Here is a 22306-nt window from a genome sequence, read left to right as displayed (position 1 = left end):
TGATCAAAAAAGGACTAGACCGCTCACTGGTGAAACAGGCGTAGCATATTACTCTTGCTGGCCACCTCCTCGTCCCAGTACACAACTCATGTCTGTATGTGTGTTAATAAAGTGAGGATGTGTTTCTCTAGTGGGTCTTTTCCTCATCCCAGTACCAAACTGGTACTTCTTGGGGAATGTTCTAGGGGAACAACAGGGAAATGATTGACAGTGGCCAATAAAGGCTTAAGGGACAGAAAACGCATTATGAAAGGGAAATCGGGGACACCATATCTCACCTAAAGGTGCCTCATCCCCACTCCCCAAATCTACTCCACCCCGGTTATCGATCCTCTCGTATCCACCTCCAGGGTCAAGATCTCAGAGCTATGGCCTTTCCCTAGCCAGAGAGTATACATAGGGGGAAAAGAAGTGGGGCAACCGTCCAGTTCCACACACCTCCCAAACTGCTCTCTAGGAACTGCCCCTTTTTCTAAATCTGATTTATGGTGCCGATACATTAAAAACTATATTGTGCCAATGCACTTTACATTGTGTAAGGGATCAAGAGTAAGTTAGGCATATCAGGTTTTGAGCAGATACTTATCAAAATCATGAGCGGTTGGGGAAATCCTAACAGTCCCCAAATCTACAAGTGGTTTCCTTGCCTCAAAGCTAATGACCGTCTGGCAGGATGATAAATAAAGCGTCCTCAGTCTTGTTTCCAAAACCCTAAACTGACCCTTGCATGAACTAAATACAAGCTGGAAAAGGGGATTTCTCTGAGCTATAAAGTTATAGCTTATTTCGTAAAGTTAGAAACAAAGTTCTAAAGTGCAGAAATAAAAAGAAATAATGTTCCACATGGGTGAAGGGGTCCACCCTTCCCCTATGTCGCTTCTGGTATCTCAAAATCTGTCTGGTACTTCTGATAAAGTCAATGATCGAATGTCTCGCATGGAGACAAGACTCTGAATATTTCTTTTGTCCACTTTGTTGTCTCTCAGTTTAAAAAGGGGGTAACTATTGCACTATTGAATTCCTTCAGTTCTCCCTGATTTAGTGGTCCTCCTGTTGCTCAAAAGAAAAAAGGGAATTTCCTTCATCGCCCTCGGTTTCCTTTCAATGTCAGTTTGTTTCAGATCTTTGTTTTCCTTCGCTTCATTTTGTTTCCCATTAAAAGGGGTAAGGCTCCCCCTTTTGTTATTTATTTCACAACTCCAGCTTCACTTGCTTACCTTCTTTTCCCTGTTTTACTTTCCTGTCACGGTTTTACTTTTATGGTTCACCTTATTTATCCAAGGGGCAAGGCTCTTCCATTTTCATATCGACCTTAGCGGTCTCTTGCTTTTTTGGTCCTTCTCTCCCCGATTTACTCTCCCTGCCAGGGTATTATATCATATCCTTATAAAAAGGAGTTTAGGTATTTCCTTTGGATGACTGCTTTGTCTTCTCACTTCTTTCACTTGTTTCCTTCTCCTGTCATCCTGGGTTTGCTCTCCTGCCACGGTGTTGCACTATTCTCTTCCTTGGTTCCGAGTCCCGAACTCACTGGGTGCTTGGTTCACTACCCTGCTGGGGCTTATTCGTTTTTTCAGTCAGTCTTGTATCCAAGAAATAGCACTTCTCCATAACTGGGTCACTGACCCTTTTGTTACAAGCTTTGTGTCAATTGTATTCTCTTTACTTGGGTTTTCAACACTGTCCGTTTCTCTATTAGTTCCACAGCCGTATCAATGCTGTGGCCTTTGCCAAGGCTTTGCGCACCGTTCATATGCGTATCGATGATCTTGTCTCTTCTTAGGCAGTTAACAGTTGTCTCAATTCTATTGCCTTCACTTAGGCGTCTTACAAGGTTCTTATATGTATCAATTAGGTTGCTTTCCGGCATTGTGGCTGGCATGCAGCATCCGCCCTCAAGCACCCCGGAAATCCATGTGCCCTAGTGAGGCAGGAGAAGCTGCCCCCCCCCAGAGAACCAGTGACGACACTGCAATTGGCAATCTGGATTATTAACTAGAAAAACAAAATCTTGTTCATGTTTTTGCTGTTCGACTTATTGAATCAGATTTGGGAAGATTATTTGTAACCGATTTCTGGAAAAGGTTCTTCTTGGCTCCCAATCAGACTACAAATTAAAATTCTGAGGTCTACAGATTGACTCTGTGGTTTGACTCCATCTAATTTAACAGATTTTTCTAATAAATCGGCACAGATCCTCTTTCCCTAAATTATTGTCCTAAAATCAAACAAAATGATAGGTGCTAGGGTTTTTTTTTTATTTTTACAAAAGTACTGTCCGAGACAACACTTAGGCAATCCCACCTTGGGTGAAGAGGGTTACACTACTTCGGTTTAGCCTTAACCGCGCACGTGTTTGGTAGTTTGGAGAGCAGCCGGGCTTAGTCTAAGAAGGGAGTAGAGCTGTAGTGTGGTACAAACAACTCAGAGCACACAGTTCAAGACAACTAAGGGAGTTTTGCAAAAGTCCACCCACAGACTTTAGAAGACTCAAACTTGGGACACAGGGCTCCAGCTCTCAGTATATGCAAGTATGTTGGTAGCAATGGCTGAGCAGCCAGGCTTATCTTAGGAAGGATACTAAAGTTCTCACAAGGAAAATGACAGACAATAAAAAGGGAAGCCCCAGGGGCTCCCAGCCACACTGCACAGAGTGCTGTGTGTAGCTGATGTCAATGACAGATGCCATAGAACTTGGAGGAAAGCATTTCTCCAATAAAAAGGTGTAAAAAGAAATACAAGGTATCCCAGAAGATAAGGTGCAAAAATGAGTCAAGTGTGGAAAAAGGTTCCCACTCACTTAGGGGAACAGACCAAAAATCCTTATGTCCAGCAAAAGGTGCTGGGGAACTCACATGTAGAGGACATTGCGCATAAACATGAAAATCTACCCTAACAAAAACACAGATCTACTTAGAAGGAATATAAAACAGTTGAACAAGTTACTTCTTACCTGGTAACGTTCTTTCGACGGGATGTTCCTCCGACGTATTCCTTATCTTGGATAATACGTTTCCAGCTTGCTGGCCTCGGAAATTTTCTCTGTAGTGGGTGCTGCTCGTCGACGTCCGCCGAGTCGATGTCCCTCGACGGCCACCGTATCGGCGCCGACGTCACCATGACCATAAATAGCCACGTGCTGCGTCCCTTGCTCAGTTCCGTTTTGTAGCACAAGAAAAGTCATGCCTGAATTGGTTAGTGACCTTGAAGGAGCGTAAGCTGCAACCACAAGGGAAGTTATCACTGCGGGGATGGATGGGAGGGGCGGTAAGTAATACGTCGGAGGAACATCCCGTCGAAAGAACGTTAATAGGTATGAAGTAAATTGTTCTTCGAAGGGATTGTGTCCTCCGACGTATTCCTTATCTTTGATAGACTCCCATAGCAGTGGCATGTAATTGGAGGTGGGAGTGATAGTGTTATGTATCCCTTTAGGGATGGACCGAATGTAATACAGCCTTGCCAAATCTGGTCTCTTGAGCAGTGGAGGAATCCAGATTGTAAAATTTTGTGAATGTATGTGCGGACGACCATGTGGCAGCCGCACATATGTCCCGGACCGGTACCCCTCTCTGGAGAGCCGAAGAGGATGCGATACCCCTGGTTGAATGAGCCCTGAGATTTTGGGATGGCTCTTTCCCTGCTAGTCTAACATTCCAGTATGGCCAAAATAATCCACCTGGAGATGGTTTGTTTTGTTATGGGTAGTCCCAACTTGTGACCCGAGTATCCTACAAACAGTTGGTCTGCTTGCCTGATCCTAGCCATTCTGCTGATGTAAAAACTGAGAGCTCGCTTAGGGTCCAGCCTATGTAGCCTTTCCTCTTTCCCCGGATGGGGAGGAGGGTAGAATGAAGGCAAGGTAATTTTCTGAGTAATATGAAATTCAGAAACCACCTTTGGGAGGAAATTAGGCTTCACCTGTAGGACAACTTTGTCCTTGTGGAAGATTGTATGTGGGGGTTTACAGGAGAGAGCTTGTAGCTCACTCACCCTCCTAGCAGATGTTAGTGCTACCAATAGGACAGTTTTAAGCGTGAGAAATCTCAGCACGCAAGAGTGAAGTGGTTCGAATGGAGTGCCCATTAAGAAGTTTAAAACTAAATTTAAGTCCCATAAGGGAACCTGGAATGGTTTTGGAGGGCAAACATTAGTTAGACCCTTGAGAAATTGTACCACTAGAGGAATTTTGAAATATGATGGTTCCTCCGCAGTGCGCTTAAAGCTAGAAAGCGCTGCGAGATAGCCTTTTATAGTACCAACTTGAAGGCCTGAGTTTGCCAAGTAGAGTAGAAACGATAACACCGTTGGTGTACCACATGAAAAAGGGTCGATATTCTCTTCCCTACACCAGCTGCAAAACTTGTTCCAACGGCAGCGGTATAAAGACTGTTGCTGGTCTTCTGGCCGAAAGCAACACCTCCATGACGTCATCAGGGAGATCCCAATCCTTGTACCTCAACCTTTCAGAAGCCAAGCGTGAAGGTTGAGGGTTCTGGTGTCTGGATGGAGAACCTGACCTCCCTTCTGCGAGAGAAGATTCTCTGAGTGGAAGACGGATTGGAGGGCAGATGGACATATCTAGAAGGTCCGGGTACCACGTTCTCCTGGCCCAATCCGGGGCAATTAGGATCATGGTTTTCGGGAATCTTCTCAACCTCCTGACCATTTGAGGAATAACAGGGACTGGTGGGAACGCGTAAAGGAGTGGAAACTCCCAGTCCACTACGAACGCATCTCCTAGAGCTCCTCTCTGGGGAAATTCCCTTGAACAGAACAGATCGCACTTCCTGTTGGTGCTTGTGGCGAACAGATCCACCTGAGGAGTTCCCCAAAGGGCGAAGATCTCTTGAAGGACTTCCTGAGCTAGCTCCCACTCGTGGGAGACTGCTCTGCCTGCTCAGAGCGTCCGCGGTCAAGTTCTTCTCTCCGGCTAGGTGGACTGCCGATAGAGAGATTCCTTCCCGAATTGCCCAAAACCAGAGCTGCATTGCCTCTCTGCACAGTGGCAGTGATCCTACGCCTCCTTTTGTTGAGGTAGTGCATGGCCACCATGTTGTCCGTCATTATCAGGGCATTTCTCCCCTGTACTGATGGCAGGAAAGCTTTCAGCGCTAGTCTGATCGCTCTCAGCTCTAATAGGTTGATGTGTAGTCTGGACTCCGATGGAGACCAACGACCGCAGGTCAAGTCGTTGGCATGGGCTGGCGTGAGGGAACCGTCTGACTACTGGTATCTCCGGCCTGGAATCCGGAGAATTGCAACCACTGACTTCTCAGTGCCCACTGAAGAGATCTCATTCTCAGGCGAGCCTCTGGCACAAGGAAGATGCAGGATGCCATGAGGCCTAGCAACCTCAAAAAGTCGAAGGCTGGGAGACGTTGGGCATTTTGAAACTTGGTGACCATCTGTAGAATATCTTGGGCCCTTTCCTCTGGTGGCAAGGCTTTTCCCAAGGAAGTGTCCAGGACCGCTCCAATGAACTGGAGTCTCTGTGATGGTATCATTTGTGACTTCTTTAAATTGAGGGAGAAGCCCAGTCTGTGAAGCAAGAGGCAGACAATCCAGCTGGATCTGGGCCTGTTCCGAAGATACGGCCCTGATCAGCCAATCGTCCAGGTAGGGGTAGAGGTGGATCCCTTCCCTCCTTAGACTCGCCGCCACTACCGACATCAGCTTGGTGAAGACCCTCGGGGCGGAGGTCAGCCCAAATGGCAGAACTCGAAATTGATAATGAGAGTCGGCAATTGCGAACCTCAGGTATTTCCTGTGTTCGAGATGGATTGGCACATGGAAATAAGCATCCTGAAGGTCCAGAGATACCAGTCGGTCCTGGAGCTGGAGGGCCTGAAGGATCTGGGAGAGAGTTACCATCTTGAACTTGTCCTTCCTGAGGAACTTGTTCAATTCTCGTAAGTCCAGGATGGGTCTCAGTACTCCGTCTTTCTTTGGTATGAGAAAGTAGGGGGGGGGGGGGGGGGGGGGGGGAGTACCAGCCCTTGTTCCTGTCCGCTACAGCTACCGGTTCTATGGCAAGAGGAGCGGATTTGGAACTTTTAGAGAGCTGTTCCCGGTGGATGACTCTGAGGGATGTGTAGAAAGGGTAGGCAGTAACCTTGGGCAACTGTCTCCAATGCCCAAGCATCTAACGTTCTAGCCTGCCATTCTGTCAGATGGTGAGTTAACCTGCCCCCTACAGGTGTATTGTGTGGGAAGGCCTCAGAGTAGTTTGGGGGCGGCTGATGCAGAGGGTAAAGAGGCACCTGCTACTGCTGCGGTCTTAGTACTTTTGACTCGTCCACCTCGGATGGATCTCCTTTGGCCTCTTTGAGCCGGCTGTCCTCTGCCTTTCCCGATTGAGGAATAGCAGTGAAAGGACTTTCCTCTCCCAGAGGTTCCTGAGGGGCGAAAAGGAGTTTGGCGGATAGCAGCTCCTAAGGATTTTGCTGCTGCTTTAGAAGTCTGCAACTTTTCCAGACTGTCATCAGCCTTTTTCCCGAATAATGAAGAGCCATCAAAGGGCATATTCAAAAGTATGGCCTGTACATCAGGGGCAAAGCGGAATCGATGCCAGTTTGAAGCGATTCGCACATGGCATGTTTGCCATCTTTAATAATGTTAAGGAAGGCTTCCTTTTCCTCTCCTTCGGGTATGCAGTCTGCTGCTGATGAAGCACACTCCCATAGTGTGTGACTGAACCTGGCGAGCGTACAGGTGGCGTTGATGGACGTCAACGCCATACTACAGGCAGAGAAGGCTTTCTTTGCCATTGAGTCGTACCTCTTGTCATCTCTATCCTGTGGGACAGTAGGGTAAGCGGTCCTACTGCTGGATGAAGTTGCCGCTTGAACCACCAGGATCTCTGGGGTCTTGTGTTTTGACAGGTATTCAGGGTCAGTAGCCGCTACCCTATACTTGGTTGACAATCTTTTATTGACTGCAGGGATAACTTCGGGAGTTTCCAAATTAGATGCAATTTTTCTTTGTAAGGCTGCATGGAAGGGGATCACCGGGTCCTCCTGTGGGCCTTTGTCCAATATATCTGTTAAGTCATCTTGTTGGAAAACAGGTGAAGGCGTAGACCAACCCATAAACTCAATTATTCTTGCCATCAGGGTTCTATATGGTGTTTCGGCATGTTCCCCTGGGTCTGGCTTAACAAATTCCTGGGGAAGTGTCCAGCCCACTTGCCTCATGTAGTGACTCCTGTAGTTCCTTCAGCCTTCTTTCCTCAGAGGTGAAATCCTCTGCAGTAGGCAGTGTGGTCCTCTGTAATCCGAATGTTTCCTGGTCAGAATCTTCCCCTTCTTCATAAATTGAAGAAGGTCCAGGGTATTCTGACCTCTGCAATGGATTAAAACCCATTTGTAAGGCAGAAGGAGCCAAACTCGTTATTGGACGAGAAAACGTCGATGTCGTCGACGCAGATGCAACAGGCTTCGAAGGCGCTGAAAAAACTGGAAGGGGTCTCGAAGAACTCGAGAGGATCGGGATACTACTCGAGGGCATCGACGACGGTCTCGGCGTCGTGCCGGAGGCCCTTGAAATCACTGTTGGCTGTGGGGTGGCCTTGGTCCGCTCTTTCATCGGCGTCGAGTCGATCGACAGATGCGTCGAGGAACCCTTCGACAACAGCGTTGATGGCGCCGATCCGTGCAAAGGAATCTTCGACGACGGCGAATGAATCTTAGACGACGGCAAAGACGGTGCCTTCTTACCCGATGGCTCATGGCGCTCTCGGGTGGAATGTTTCGCCGGGTGCTGCGACTCGCGGCCTTTTGATTTTTTGGGTTTTTCACCCGGGGTATCACCCTCAGCTGTCTTCGAGGGGGTCGAGGCCGCGATCTCGAAGACGCTTAACATTTTCTTTCTGAATTCCTCCCACTCAGCTTGCGAACTGCGTTTGGTGGGACAGGAGACTCTTTCTGGGGACACAGAAGACGAGGAATGGGACCTTCGACGTCTCTTTTTTGAGTGTCTAGATCTCGACGAATGCTGGGAGCTGCTTCGAGATCTAGAATGGGAATGTTTGACAGCGAGGAGACGAATGCCTCGACTCAGCCGACGAAACTTTCGAGGTGGTTTTGGCTGACTTACCTCTCGAGCTTCCCCTTTCGCTCCTTTAAGGCTTTCGCCGTCATGGACATGCAGTCCTCATACTCCGAACAATGGTGCTCGGATCCCAAGCACCATAAACAGACCCTGTGTGGATCCATTATTGACATTTTTTTACCGCAGTCTCGACATTTCTTGAAGCCGGATCGCGGCGTCGTCTGTTATGATGAAGAAGCCATCGAGAACGATAAGGAATATTAGAGTAGAAATATAGTTAACCTGACTGAACTGAGCAACGACGTTCCGAGGCCCCCACGAAGCGCGGAAAAACAGAACTGAGCAACGGACGCAGCGCGTGGCTATTTATGGGCATGGTGACGTCGGCGCCGATACGGTGGCCGTCGAGGGACATTGACTCGCCGGACGTCGACGCGCAGCGCCCTCTACAGAAAAAATTTCCGAGGCCAGCAAGCTGGAAACGTATTATCAAAGATAAGGAATACGTCGGAGGACACAATCCCTTCAAAAAATATACACACCAAGGCCAACTGTTGTAACTCACCACAGTAAAACAATAGACCACCACTTGCAATATTCTTTGGTGACTACAGTCACAGTTGTAGTCACATTAGAATAGTTTTATCTGTAACAGATAACATGGTAAAAGCATCTGAAACATATGCAAACTTTTCCCAAAGCTTATAACTTTTAGTAACTTTGCTCCATCCGGTCTTAAAGAGTCCAACCCTAGTTTATGAGAGTCTCACAATGTTGGGAAGGGAGAATGGGCCACCAGTGAACAAACAAGGGTTGGGCAGAAAAGGCAGGAAAACCGTACAAGGTTCAGAGTGGCAGAGTCCAACAGGATCCCCTCTGGATTTTACAGGAAAGTAAAAGTTATGTTTCACAAGTCAAGGAAATAAAGAAGTTTCCTTGAAGAACTGCCCAAAGGATCAATTTCCTAAGGCGTAGTGTACAATGGGTTGTCCACCCCAATGTAACTATGAAGGCCTGGGGAATGGGGGGTGAGATACAGACCATCTGTAGCCCCCAAGATAACAGGATTGAACAAGCAGACTCCAGGTAATTTATCAAGACAGTACTTCAATTGAAGAAACCTTTCTGCAAGACAACCCCAGCGGTGAGGCCACAGCTGAGCTGGTCACTGGTTTTCCCGGTCTTGGCAATAGAAGAGACTTCGGTGGATCTGGCAACAGCTCTCGTGCAGACAGATGGCCACAAAAGATCTTCACAGTTCTGGCCTGTTGGCACCTTTTTCAGGCTTGGATGATGGACAGTTGTTACAACTGTCGACTCATTTTCTCGGTCCTCGTCTCTAGTGAGGGTACTTTGGGGAGCTGGCTTGTATCACTTCAAGCTTAAGAGGCTGCCCACAAAGTTCCAGGCAAAACCGTGCTTCAGGCGACGATGCACAGCGATGCAGCACAAGTACCCCGGTAACGATAAATTGCAGGCCATGGAGGTCGCAGCTCTTCTAGGGATGGCGCAAATTGTAGTTCGTCTTGGGACTGGTTAGGCCCACCAGTCCAAGGGAAGAAGGGGTCGTGTTCAGAACTTCCCAGTCGATAAGAAGTTTAGGTCGGAACAGCAGTGGTTGCTGGCGACGGCGTCCTTCATAATCTTCTGTTCCAGTGTCAGAGTTTTAGCTCCAGGACCATGGAATTTATACAGGAATACTGGCCGAGTCCACCAATCATGACCCATGCACCATTAAAACCTGGTGGGTGGTGGGTGGGGGGCTGTCCAATGGGAACAGCCAGCCTCCCAGTCTGAACTGGTTTCAGTCAGCACTCTGCAGGACAAAGGACAGGGGAGTTTGTCACCTCCCCCACTTGCTGTCCTGCCAGTCACTCAAGAGACCCTACGCAGGCTTTCCTTAGGAAGCCGGGCAAAGCCAAAAGGGACCAGAGAATCCTCCTCCACCCAGAAAGTTAGAATACGAAAGAAAGGTCAAGTCATTGCGTGGCTTTGCTGATTGCTATAAAAGACGTTGGCCAATCCAGCTGAAGAGCCTCTGGTTCTTTTTCCATGACAGCAGTGAAATGCAAAAGTGCACAAGACTATATAAAGGGAAACAAAAGTATCTGCTGGATCCAGCCCATCCTGGACACATGAAGTAACCACCAAAGTTACCAAAAACAAACTTACACACACAAAGCGTCTATACTGTACTTCACAGTATAGCAGGTCAAATCAAACTTAATATGGAGAATGCACTGATAGCCATAGGGACTGATCTGTGATACCAAAACAGATTAACTAAGCAATGTAAGTTTAGTCTAGAAATGTACAACATAGCAAAAAGGTAGGGTGTCCAATTAAGGTCTACGAAGGGAAAGCAGCAAAAAGAAAACTTTACCACCAGTACATATTGAAAACGTAAGCTCTAGCAGTGTTGGGTGGGGTGGGGTGGGGTGGGGTTAGGGCAGGGGGGAGGTGACTGTGAAACCTGAAGGTGTCTCACTTACTAGTCCTCTGGGGTCTATCATCCAGGTGACCAGGGCATATCCATTGCTATTGGAATGAGTTCTTTGTGTTGACCAGTGCGGGAGGATCACCTGGATGGGGGATCCTTGGCGAGAGGAGGTAAGAAGCCGACGGGTGGGACACAGTATCCCCTTGCTTCTAACACCTTTTCCCCCATCCTAACCTGCAGGATATTTTGAAGCTCTACCTCCCCTTTTAACAGAAACACTTTTACACCCTAACAGATCACGGACTAACACCAGAGCCGTTTACCTGACATGTCCCAACACAAGGGTCAGGCAGAGTCAGGCAATTGACGATCTCACACACGATGGCCCTTTACCTTCCCCACAGGGATAATAGGCGGAGCACGAGAACACCACGAGCAAGGCCGAACGCACAAGGAAACAGCTACACCCAAATGGGAGTTCAAACAGAGGAGAAAGGTGGCGAGAACTGTAAGGACAACGAACCGTCCTCGACTCCAGAAGCAAACCAAGTCAGCGGACCTGACAATCATTCAGTCGGAGCAAGCTGATAGCAAACCGAATTGTATCAAGCCCGGTTGCAAGCAGCAACGTTAGATGAACGCAAGAACTTGAGCACAGAGAGTGTGTGTATGTGTATAACTCACACACCTTTGGGAAAGCCAGAGACGGGCCAGCTGCAGAGTGGTCAGGAGCCACAGGAGTGTTCATTCAAAGGACTCTTGCTGGCCCCTTATTTTGAACTGCAAGTACCAGAAGGCCCTAGGAAAGGGCGGCGTGAGGTGTCCGAGTGGTCCTACAAGGGTCACGTCAAAACCCTTATAAACTCGAAAGTCTGACCCATTGATAAGAGAAAGCTAAGGGAAGTGAATCCTGCATCGTGAGAACGTAAAGTGAACTGTATATTTGACAAATGTGAAACCCGATTTGAGGGATACCTGTGAGTTGGGGTGAAGAGTAATACACCCGTGAACACTGAAGACAAGAGTGAACCCAGTCGAGAGTTATCCGCAGTGGGACGTTGCAAGCTGCATTTGAAAGGCTTTAGTGAACCCGACGGAGGGAGTCCCAAGCTTCAAGAAGGATGCGAGCCAGGCAGCGGGAGATCCAAGGGGCGGAGAGCAATCGCCCAAGGAACCTTTGTTTTGATCCATCAGGCCTTTTAAGGCAAAAGACTTTGTAGAGAAGACTCTTGACCCTTGAAGGTTCTGATATTGTTGGACTGGAATTGAGAGCCTCGTGCTGGAGGCCAAGGAGTGTGCTGTGCTCAGAAGTTCTGCCTTGTCCCGTGCTAAAAACAGGGGAGGCCCAGCCATACCATCCTGACTTATTTTGTGAACACTTCCTTTTTTTCTGGTGAACATTATCCCACCCTCTTTTTGCAACTTTGTGGTAAGGATTGGCAATAGATTATTCTTATTTTAATTCTTTTTTTTTTTTTAGTATAGGCCCTTTTATTTTGGCAAGACAGCACTAGGACTGCGTTATTATTTGATGGTCGTAGCTTACTCTCATCTTAGATTTAGATTAGGCGTTTATTTTGCCCATTATAAAGTTCAACAAACACCCTTGAACTGAGATCACTTGTGTCTGCCTTTACTCCTGCCACCATGAGTTCCTTGCAGGAATCACTTCAAGACAGCATACATTATTCATAAACTGTTGCTCAATTCGTTCACAAAATTCCACTAAAGCAAGTTAACAGGCCTACATTCCACGCATACGCTTGCTTCACCCAACAGAGTATAGTGTGAAAAAGTTCTTTTTCCACAAGAAAGAAATGTCCAGTGTGTACTTCATTACTCTGTGGACATCTGATAAAGTCTGTACATTGTACCATCTCAGCATATTTTTGTAGTTGAAATAAGGTATTGACCAGTGCCAAGGTAAAGCTGGTTGTACTTGCTCTATAGCTACCAATTCATGGGTTGATTGTTCATAGCAATTCAAGGACACTCCGTTTACAAAATTCCTGTATACTGCACTGAAACAACCCAAACTGTGCCCTCAAATATCATGGGTAGCAAGATGCCTCTGGAGAAAACCCTGCTTGTTCATATGAAACTTAAGACACATTCATTCCCTGGGGAAAACAAGTCAAGTATGATCAGACTTCTTTGGACCCATCACCCACAGACAAGGCTTCCCACATACTGGGAAAAACAGAGTACCCAAAATCCCTTAAGGTTCCAACAGCTCTGCTGTTGCAAAGGGCAGCTCCCTCCTAAGCAGCTCCACTCCATGTTTGCCATTTTCGGCTGGGACGCCAGACTCAGACAACCTTCTGCGACTAATAAGGTAAGTGTGTTGTGTATTTGGGGGGGGGGGGCGGAGTGGGTATAACCATTACTATACCCAATTAAAACTATAGTCCAAGTGCGAGTCACATTTAGATAAAATTGTGAAGCTTATCCCTGACCACCACGTCAATTCGGTCTAGCTGCACACAATCCCACATACCCCACTCACTGCACAGCAGCACATTACAATGCAAATACCTCCCCCCACCCTCGACATATTCACCCTAGCTGTTCACATTACCTGTCTCGCATACTCTGCACACCACCTCCAGCATCATGATGCAGCTAGCCCACATGATAAATTCGGCCCAGCTGCAGACGCACCATTTATTTCTCTGACCATTTACCTGGACTGCGGGCCCCGAGGTCGGTCAACCTACAGCGTGTTGAGACCATACCAATGGTGAAAGCTGCTATACAAATTCCCATTAACTTAACATTTAAAACACTCAGCTCTTCCCAAATTAACAGTCCCCATTTCCAATCAGCTGCAAAATGCATCTTGCTCACCTAATCAGAGGAGCCAGCCATTTTGTCATGGTGCCAGAGTGCCTTCATAAAATTGATCACGGATGGGTATTTGCAGGTCTAAGCAAGTGCCATTTAAGCCTACAAATTCTTTACAGAAGTTCACTTAATCAATCCTCTAGAGCACCAATTTTCAAAAGATGTACTAGTAAAACACTAGTATGCCTAATCATGCACATTCTTATCAACGACAAGGCCAATCAAGTTCAGGAGAGAAAGTATCTGCGGATAGAAGATCTTACTCACCCTCTGGATTTTCTCAGTTGCATTTTGATATTGCTCTTCCTTTTCTTCCATTCTACCATTTAAAAATAATAAGAAAATAACAGTCAAGCATTCAAATATTGGAGTAAACTACAGTGTACAATAAGTAAACAAAAGTGTTGAAGCAACGAATACATACTTTGTAAGATGGTTCTGCAGAGATGCACTTTCTGATCTCAGGTCACGGATCTGCTTTGTGATCAGTCTGCATTAAATAAAATGAGGTCGCATTTAATTAAATAATTTCTTGATAATGTTAATATACATAACAAATTAAGGGAGAAACACATCACAAAGATGAGATCACATAGCTTATTACAATAGTGGAGAAGACAAATCATGATGTAAAATGTAGTTTCCTAAAAGATTTTCAAACAATGGTTAAGAACAGAAAATGATGCAGCATTTTTAACAAGATCATTTTCCATAACGTTGTACAGTTGTACAGAGTTTAGTACAAGACACCCCACAGTACAAACAACTTCACAAAGTTAATGCAGCAGTTCTCAAAGTACATTTTAACAAGTACTCCCCTCCTCCCCCCCGGGAATGCATATTACAAGCACTGTCAGAGGGGGCGTGGCCAACGCTGATGGCGTAAAGACGTGACTGTGTGGAGCTCCCGTCCCGATCCTGGCCTAGATCCTTTATTCGACCCTTATTCCTGGCCCGATTGTGTGCCAAAACTTATACCCAAGTGGGGGAAGTGATTCTGACCCCGTTCGGCGCTGGAACGAGAAGAATCGGAACCAGCGTCCCCGAAAACGCAACCTCGGAACTGACGCCCCCGAGCGAAACAAGATGGCGGACGACAGCGAGGCCTGACGGAGGGGCGGACCGAGCGGGCTGCGAGGCGAAGGGAAGAGGTTCCATCGGGCTTCGCCTCCCCTGTCCCTACGCAAGTGGCGGAAAGTCCCCAGCAAAGTCATCGTCCGAAAGACCGGACACCCTCGCTTTTCCCTGCTCCTCGGGACTCGTCCTGCCGCTGGATGCCACCGAGCACATGAGGAGACCACCACACTGCCAAGGGGAGCGGACGGAGTCACATCCATCGCCCCGGGACCACTGCGGAGGGGACACGAGATGTGCATAGCCCACTGACGCGATCTGCTGACCGCGAGGAGCTCTGTGCGAAGGAGCGGCGGAGACCTAAACAGGGGCCCTCCTCCTCTCCCCCCGAACGGACGGCCCGAGGACTGAGGAGTGAACAGTTTACCCACCAACGCACCGGTAAGCCTGCAGACCCTATCCTAGCGCTTGGGAGCCGGAACTCGCCTGTACCATAGACGACGGGGCCCAGCGAGGCCACGGCCCGGAGTGTCGGGAAATCGCTGAGTGCCCTGTCGCACTGCCGGGGGAACACCCTGCATCGTGTCGCCAAGGAACACCGCTGCTCTTCACTGAAATACGCCGTCCTGTGGGGCCGACGGAGGGCTCATCCCTGTTACCACACTACCAGGTGGGACAAATGTCTACTTCGCGCAACAAGAACAGGGGTGCCACAATCATGGACTCATTCTCAGGGGCTAAACCCAAACAGCCCAACCAACATGAGATCCCCACGCAGACTGAAACCCCAACAACTGCTACCGACCCCAGCAACGCCCAAGTGCTCCAAGCTATCGCAGCACTCCAAACGTGCATGGAGACCAGGATAGACGAACTCAAGGTGGACATGCAGCTAATCCGCCAAGACGCCCGCAACATGGCAGAAAGAATAAACAAAGTGGAAATAAACCTCCGGGACACCACGGACACTGCCAAGGACTTAAAGCAGAAAGTCATCACACTTGAGAGGCAAGTGGCTCATCTTGAAGCGAGATCCGAAGAAGCAGAGGGTAGAGCCCGCCGCAATAACATCAGAGTCCTGGGCGTTCCGGAGGGGATGGAAGGCGCTGACCCCACAGAATTTATCGAGTCCCTACTAATACAGGAAGTCGGAGCTGGCAAACTCACACAGGGCTTCTCCATCGAGAGAGCCCACCGCGCCCTACAAAAGCGGCCCCCTCCGGGATCACACCCTCGCCCAATGATTGCCAAGGTCTTGAACTTTCGTGACAGGGAAACAATCCTCAAATTCTCGAGGGATGGAGGTGACATCAGACGCGATGGCTCCAAGATTGTAATCTATCCCGATTATACCCCGCAAGTCCAGCGAGCCAGGAACTCGTTCATACCTATCAAAGCCCAACTGCGGAAGTTCGACCTTAAATACATGCTACTGTACCCCTCGCGCCTCAAGATTCTACACAAAGGTAAAGCCGTCTACATGGAGACCCCGGCGGCAGCCACTATGTGGATGGAACATAATAACCTGGCCGAGGGAGAGGACCACGTTTCGACACCCAACGGCTAAACCCAAACAGATCCGATACAACAATGATTGATTAGTTCTCTCAAGGACGGGAGTTCCGCGGACCACCCCACAGACATCGGCGCAACCCACCCCACCCCAAGCATGGCTGGCCCAAGGCCAACACCACAACCGCACCACATGACCTGGACAGGCCGATGGGTAGCGGATGCCCCCGAGCGTTGTCCTCCCAGAACAGCTGCTGGGAGCAACACACAGTTAACTTTTTTGTTCAATCCACCTGTTCGAGTGGAAGTTAAATTCGTTTATAAGTCTCCGATTAACACGTCAACGCAACAATCAAGGCCAACAGGAAGAAAGCAGAGCATAGACCCTGGGGGCGACCACTCGGCACACAGAGCTGGCTCAAGGAGGGTGGAGCCAGCGCCCTGGCCACATTGCCATCATCATGCCCACACGCCTTAAAATCGCCACCTGGAATGTGAGGGGCTTAGGTACCTACTTACGCCGGAACAGAATAAAATCCTATCTACACAGAAAGAAGATAGGGTTGGTCCTATTACAAGAAACACATCTAACCAAGGAAGCCATGGCAGCACTCCAATCATACTGGGGTGGACAAGGGTTTGGGTCCACATACTCCAAATTCGCCAGAGGGGTGTTCACCTGGATCAGCCCTCACATCCCCTTCCAGCTCACCAAAATCGAACAGGATCCCGATGGAAGGTATGTCATAATTCTGGGCCACATTGAACAAACAGAGATCTGCATAGTCAACTCATACCTCCCCAACAACAACATCCCTGCGCACCTCACCAAGTTAAGCACAAAGATTGCGCCCTATAGAGATGCATTCCTTATCTGGGGAGGCGACTTTAACTGCATCAGTGACCCTGCACTCGACAGGTCGACCCCCCCCTTGGCTGGCCCATCAACTGCCACCACCGCCCTGAACACCATGCTGAACCGCCTAGACCTGGTCGACATCTGGCGGGAACAGCACCCCAAGGATCGTGGCTATTCCTTCCACTCCTCACCGCATAATCTTTACACCAGAATCGACTACCTCTTCATTGGCAGAGAGAGCTTCCCCCAGATCGACTCTTCCAACTACCTGGGCCGCACCATCTCTGACCACTCTCCCCTTGTAATTGAATGGAACATCACTGGACCCAGATCCCCCATACCCACATGGAGGATGCCCACTGAGGCACTTAAAGACCCCGAGTTCAGGGAAAGCCTTAGAGAAACCATAGAGAACTACATCAATGAGAATAAAGGCAGTGTAGCCCACCTAAGCACGGTCTGGGATGCTCTCAAAGTGGTTGTAAGGGGAGAGGTCATAGCAAAGGCCGGAGGCATGAGGAAACGCCTAAGAACTGAACTCGAATCACTAGAAGCTGAAATAGAACAGCTAGAATCCAACACCCTGGACCTCCAACCACAGGAAGTCAAGCTGGCCAGCTCTAGGGCCGCCTGCAAGGAAGCCTGGGACAGATTGGCCAAATTTGATTATATCACCAGAACCAACAGAACGCACGCCCATGCCGACAAACCTGGCAGACTACTCGCCTGGCTGTGTAAGAAAGAACACCCTAAGTTCCCGACCACTGCCCTAAGAGATGCCGATGGCACGCTACAAAGGTCCCAACAGGGAATTAACGACACCCTTAGGCTGTTCTACACCCAGCTGTACTCCCACGCTGAAGAGGTACCCCCCGAGGACATCTCAAACACCCTGGACGAAATTGGCTTGCCCCTTCTCCCCCTGCCACACAGGGAGGCTCTAGATGCTGACATCGATATAGAGGACATAAAAGACGCCATTAAGTCACTGGCCACCTGCAGGGCACCGGGCAGTGACGGGCTGCCCGCTGAATTTTACAAAGCCTATGAGCCGGAACTGTCCACGCTGCTACACGAGGTATTCCAAGAAGCCTACGAGTCGGGCACCCTGCCCGAGAGCATGCGAGAGACTTTATTGGTTCCGCTCCTCAAGCCTGGTAAGCCTGCGGATGACTGTGACTCCTATCGCCCTCTCGCTATGCTCAATTACGATGTTAAAATTCTCACAACCATATTGGCCAAGCGGCTGTCCAGGGTGATCGGAGAAGTGGTGCACCCCGACCAGAGTGGCTTTGTGCCGGGCCGCAACACCACTGCCAACCTACGCAGATTACAACACATATTGTCACATCCCTCTCACACTGGGCAAGCCCACACATTACTTTCTTTAGACGCCATCAAGGCATTCGATTCAATTTTCTGGGAATGGCTGATTGCGGTACTCAGGGAGTTTGGCTTCGGAGAACGATTCATTCGCTGGATCATAATTCTCTACACCAAGCCGCGAGCACGGGTGAAGACTGGTCGACTCATATCCACGGCATGGGATATACAAAGGGGCACACGGCAGGGCTGTCCGCTCTCCCCCATGCTATACATAATAGGGCTTGAACCCATTGCCATTTTTTTCAGGAAACAATTCTTTGATGCTGGTATCAGGATTGATGGGGTGGACCATATAATTTCCCTGTACGCGGATGATGTTCTCCTCTACGTGAGGGATCCGCAGCTGAATGTCCCAACTATGCTGGAGGTCCTTGACAACTTTGCCAAGGTGTCAGGCATACACTTTAGCAAACGCAAGTCCTGTCTGTTTCCGCTGGGCGCCCTCAGGGACACACATGTTGATGACCTCCCCTCACTGGGTATAGGATGGTGCCCCACTACGTTCCGCTATCTAGGCATTAATATTTACCACACGCCTGAACTCATGCACGCCAACAACACGGTAGCGGCACTTCCCCCCTTGCGCAAGTCAATCGGGTTTTGGGCTCGCCTCCCCCTATCCATGATGGGCAGGGCTTCCATCATTAAGATGATCGTCCTCCCCAGATTTCTCTATGGCTTCCAAAACATTTCGTATTACATTAGGGCTCCCTTCTTCCGTCTCTTAGGGAAGATACTTACAGACTTCCTGTGGGGAACTAGTAGGCACAAATTTGCATTATCCACCCTGACCCTCCCTTACGAGCAGGGAGGCATCCGGCTCCCTGATCTGGAGCGTTACTATCTGGCTGCTCAACTAAGCTTTGTGGCTAAATGGCTAGCCGATGATGTTACCCCTGAAACACTGCTCTTGCAGCACTCGACGGCCCCAATCCGATTAAATGAACTCATTTGGGCCCCTCAACGTCTTGTGGGGGGGATACCCTTCTTAGCTACCCTGGGTCGTCAGGTATGGCAAAGGGTTAAAAGTCTTCTCCGCCTACAGCACAGTTACAATCCAGACACACCGCTCTTAGCTGACCTATGCCAGAACTCAGTAGACCTTGCCTCTATTCGACACTGGGAAAGGCTGGGAGTATACACGTGGGGGGACCTATACAGTGAGGGCACTTTCCGGGACTTCTCCTCCTTGCAGCTCGATGATGGCGTCCCAGCCGGTCAATTCCTTTGGTACGCAAGGATCCGCAATTTGGCTAGAACTAAATGGGACACGTGGCCTGAGGAGCCCGAATCCGACACCTTCATAACGCACCTATACAGCCTGGGAGACGGGTGGAGGCCTGTGTCCCGCATATATAGCCACCTAATTGACAGGCCTAACCCCCGCAGCAAGGACCTCAAAACCAGGTGGGAGAGTGATTTGGGCCACGAACTGTCCGAAGCTGAATGGAATAGAGCATTAGCGTTCCCCAATGCGGTATCCAGAAACTCTAGATTTAAATTAATTCAACTCAACATGCTATATCGATCATACTTGACACCGCTTAGAATAGCCAAAATATATAACCTACCCCAGCATAACTGCCCATGGTGTGGTAGAGATGAAGCCAATCTATTACACATGTTCTGGGGATGTGTCCAGGTCCGGAGACTCTGGGCGAGAGTTGAACTCCTCTGCAGCGAGGCAGGCATGACCAGATATGAATGGACTCCGTCAGAGTGCCTCCTCGGAACGTACCCCAGACTGGCCAAGTTCAAACACTCAGTCAGACTAATGGATCTGGTATGCATTCTGGTCAAAAGGACCATTGCCATGGCTTGGAAGCGACCCAGAGGCCCACAATACCAGGCATGGCACAACGAACTTGAGCGCTGGATAGGGGCGGAAACTTCAGCTTGGGAGAATGGTCTTACCACTTCCCCCGAAGACACGAGCTTGGGACTTGCTGCCTGGAAAACACTCACCTGGGCCTTACTTAACCCCCCCAATGACGATAAACCCCCCTGAACAATCAGCCCCCTGTTGACTCACAATACCTGAAACGGAACACTGGCACAGTATCCAACCTGTGCTCTCCTGCGGCCAGACCCCCCCCTTTTTGTTGCTTACATCATTGACATTATGGAGACTCGTTAATGTTGTTATTGTTTTGTTATTTCTGTTTAATTGTTTCTTCACAAAAGATCTATTTTGATGTATTCCAAATTACTACCACTGTGATTGTTTGGATCAGTGACGCAACTGTTTTATAACATAAACCCCAATAAAGAAACTCGAAAATAAAAAATACAAGCACTGTCAGACAGCTAAGTGCTTCTCCCTTAAAACAAGAAGGCTAGGACAGTGAGGTCAGTCGGTTGAATAACATGTAGTGAAGAGTGCACTGTGAATGCAAAATCTTACGTGGGAATCAATCTTCATGCAGTAACTGGACTTCGTGTTCTAGAGAAGATTGACATGGGAGTATTTAATGTTAGGAGCAAAATAATGTTTTAGGTAATAAAAAAGTAAGTCCCATTGTTATTGGTAGTATTTTATATGCGAGTAAAGATGGTTTTTACCAGTCGGTACATACTAGCATATATGGTGAGTATGTCCACTGGTCCAGATCCATTGGAAGGAGGTTTTAACAAGGATCCTTACTGGTTAGAAAGAACTAAACCCAAGGGAGTTTTACTAAAATCCACCTATGGTAGGACTAAAGAAGACTCCCTCTTAGTTGTACAGGGCTCCAATTCTTAGATTTGGCCTGAACCACCGAAATGGTTTGGTGGCTAAGGCTGAGAAGCCAGTCTAGGAGGCAAAACGGCTGTAGAAGTGTACAAAGACAGTTTGAGCACACTTGTAGTCAAAGAAACAGTATAGGTCTATACAAATAAAATATTATACATACTAGGCAATGTTTAATTCAATATACAATGCAGGTAAATAAGGAAGGTTTCATACATATATACAATAGGACATTTGCATTACCAATACGGATATCACAGTTAACCCTTGAAGATGATTAAACAGGTAGGTATAAAGAGTAGCTTTAGGTCAGCAAACCATTTATCAATCACAAATACAAAAAAGCAATACTGGCAGTTTAGATTACTTTGTGTAGAGCTAAACTTTAGACGTCCAATCCTATCTGGGGAATGAGAGTCTCAAAAAGTCAGATGGGGACAGTGGGGGGGGACAGTGACCCTTGGATCGCACAATAAAGTTAGGCAGTGCTAGTCTGATTGCCTTTAAAGTTGTCACCGTTCAGAAGATGCTTTTAAGGAACAGGTAGGTAAGGCATTTTGATTCAAAGGGTTCAGGGGGGGCTTGACAGACCACCTGAAGCAATACAGCATTGAGGGCAAGTGTCCTTAAGCCCTGGAGAACACTGTTGGGTTGACCACCCCAACATGACTCATGAAGCTCAGGATGAGCCAACCACAAAACAGACTAAGTACCTAGGAGGTAGACAAACAAGTTACTTACCCCTGGAAAAGTTCCTTTGACTGGAAGTTCCTCTCAAGCATTCCTCATCTTATGATCACTTCTTCCAGCGGCAGCTGCTTCAGAAGAACACGTTGTGCAGTAGAGGGCGACGTGCATAGTCTCGATGTCCCTCAAAGGTCTCCATCGTATTGTATTTAGTTATTTATATAGCGCTCTTTCCCCATTTGCATGGCCTGCATGCGCTTTTTCCTGGTTGGAACGCCCTCAGTAACCGTAGTCCATGTGTCAAGGAAAGTTCTAGAAATGTAGTTTTTGGGATATGCGGGTGTGCATTTTTTGCTAATCTAGGGCTTGGGTGGCTGGTTAGGCTCGACTAAGCAGCCCAAAGGTCCAGACACGTGGGAGGGCGCTGTTGGAGGTTGCGATAGAGACCTATTGAGAGATTTGATGTGTGGCCAGCTATACCGAATTTCTTTTAGTTGGTGGTCGCTGTATGCTAGTGGCAGAGGTGTTGAGGTATGTCTGACGTTTGTGTGTACGATTATGTGCGCTGCTAGACCTGGAAGCATAGCCATAGATGCCTTCTATGGTGCCTGGGTGCTTGGTCGTGCCTGAGGCCTATGTCCTCAGATGTGGTGGAGGTATACGTACCAGAGGTCTTCAGGGGATATACATACCATGGTCTTCCGAGTTGTTTGGCTGGTGC

At 48.4% G+C, this 22306-nt stretch overlaps 1 protein-coding gene across 2 annotated transcripts in view; it reads right to left on the bottom strand.

Moving 5' to 3' along the window:
- HAUS6 (HAUS augmin like complex subunit 6) overlaps positions 1 to 22306 on the bottom strand; it is a 1011950-nt gene that overhangs the window by 761952 nt on the left and 227692 nt on the right. For both annotated transcript variants that reach the window (XM_069625969.1, XM_069625970.1), the window contains 2 exons: positions 13761 to 13826; positions 13604 to 13655 (listed from right to left, as the gene is read on the bottom strand). In XM_069625969.1, the coding sequence (XP_069482070.1) occupies positions 13604 to 13655; positions 13761 to 13826 (118 nt within the window). The remainder of the gene's footprint in view (positions 1 to 13603; positions 13656 to 13760; positions 13827 to 22306) is intronic.

Source organism: Ambystoma mexicanum, chromosome 6p (genome assembly GCF_040938575.1).
Source record: "Ambystoma mexicanum isolate Mex_15411 chromosome 6p, UKY_AmexF1_1, whole genome shotgun sequence".
Classification (NCBI taxonomy): domain Eukaryota; kingdom Metazoa; phylum Chordata; class Amphibia; order Caudata; family Ambystomatidae; genus Ambystoma; species Ambystoma mexicanum.
Note: the sequence above shows the minus strand (reverse complement) of the source record. Positions and strands in the feature narration are given on the sequence as shown.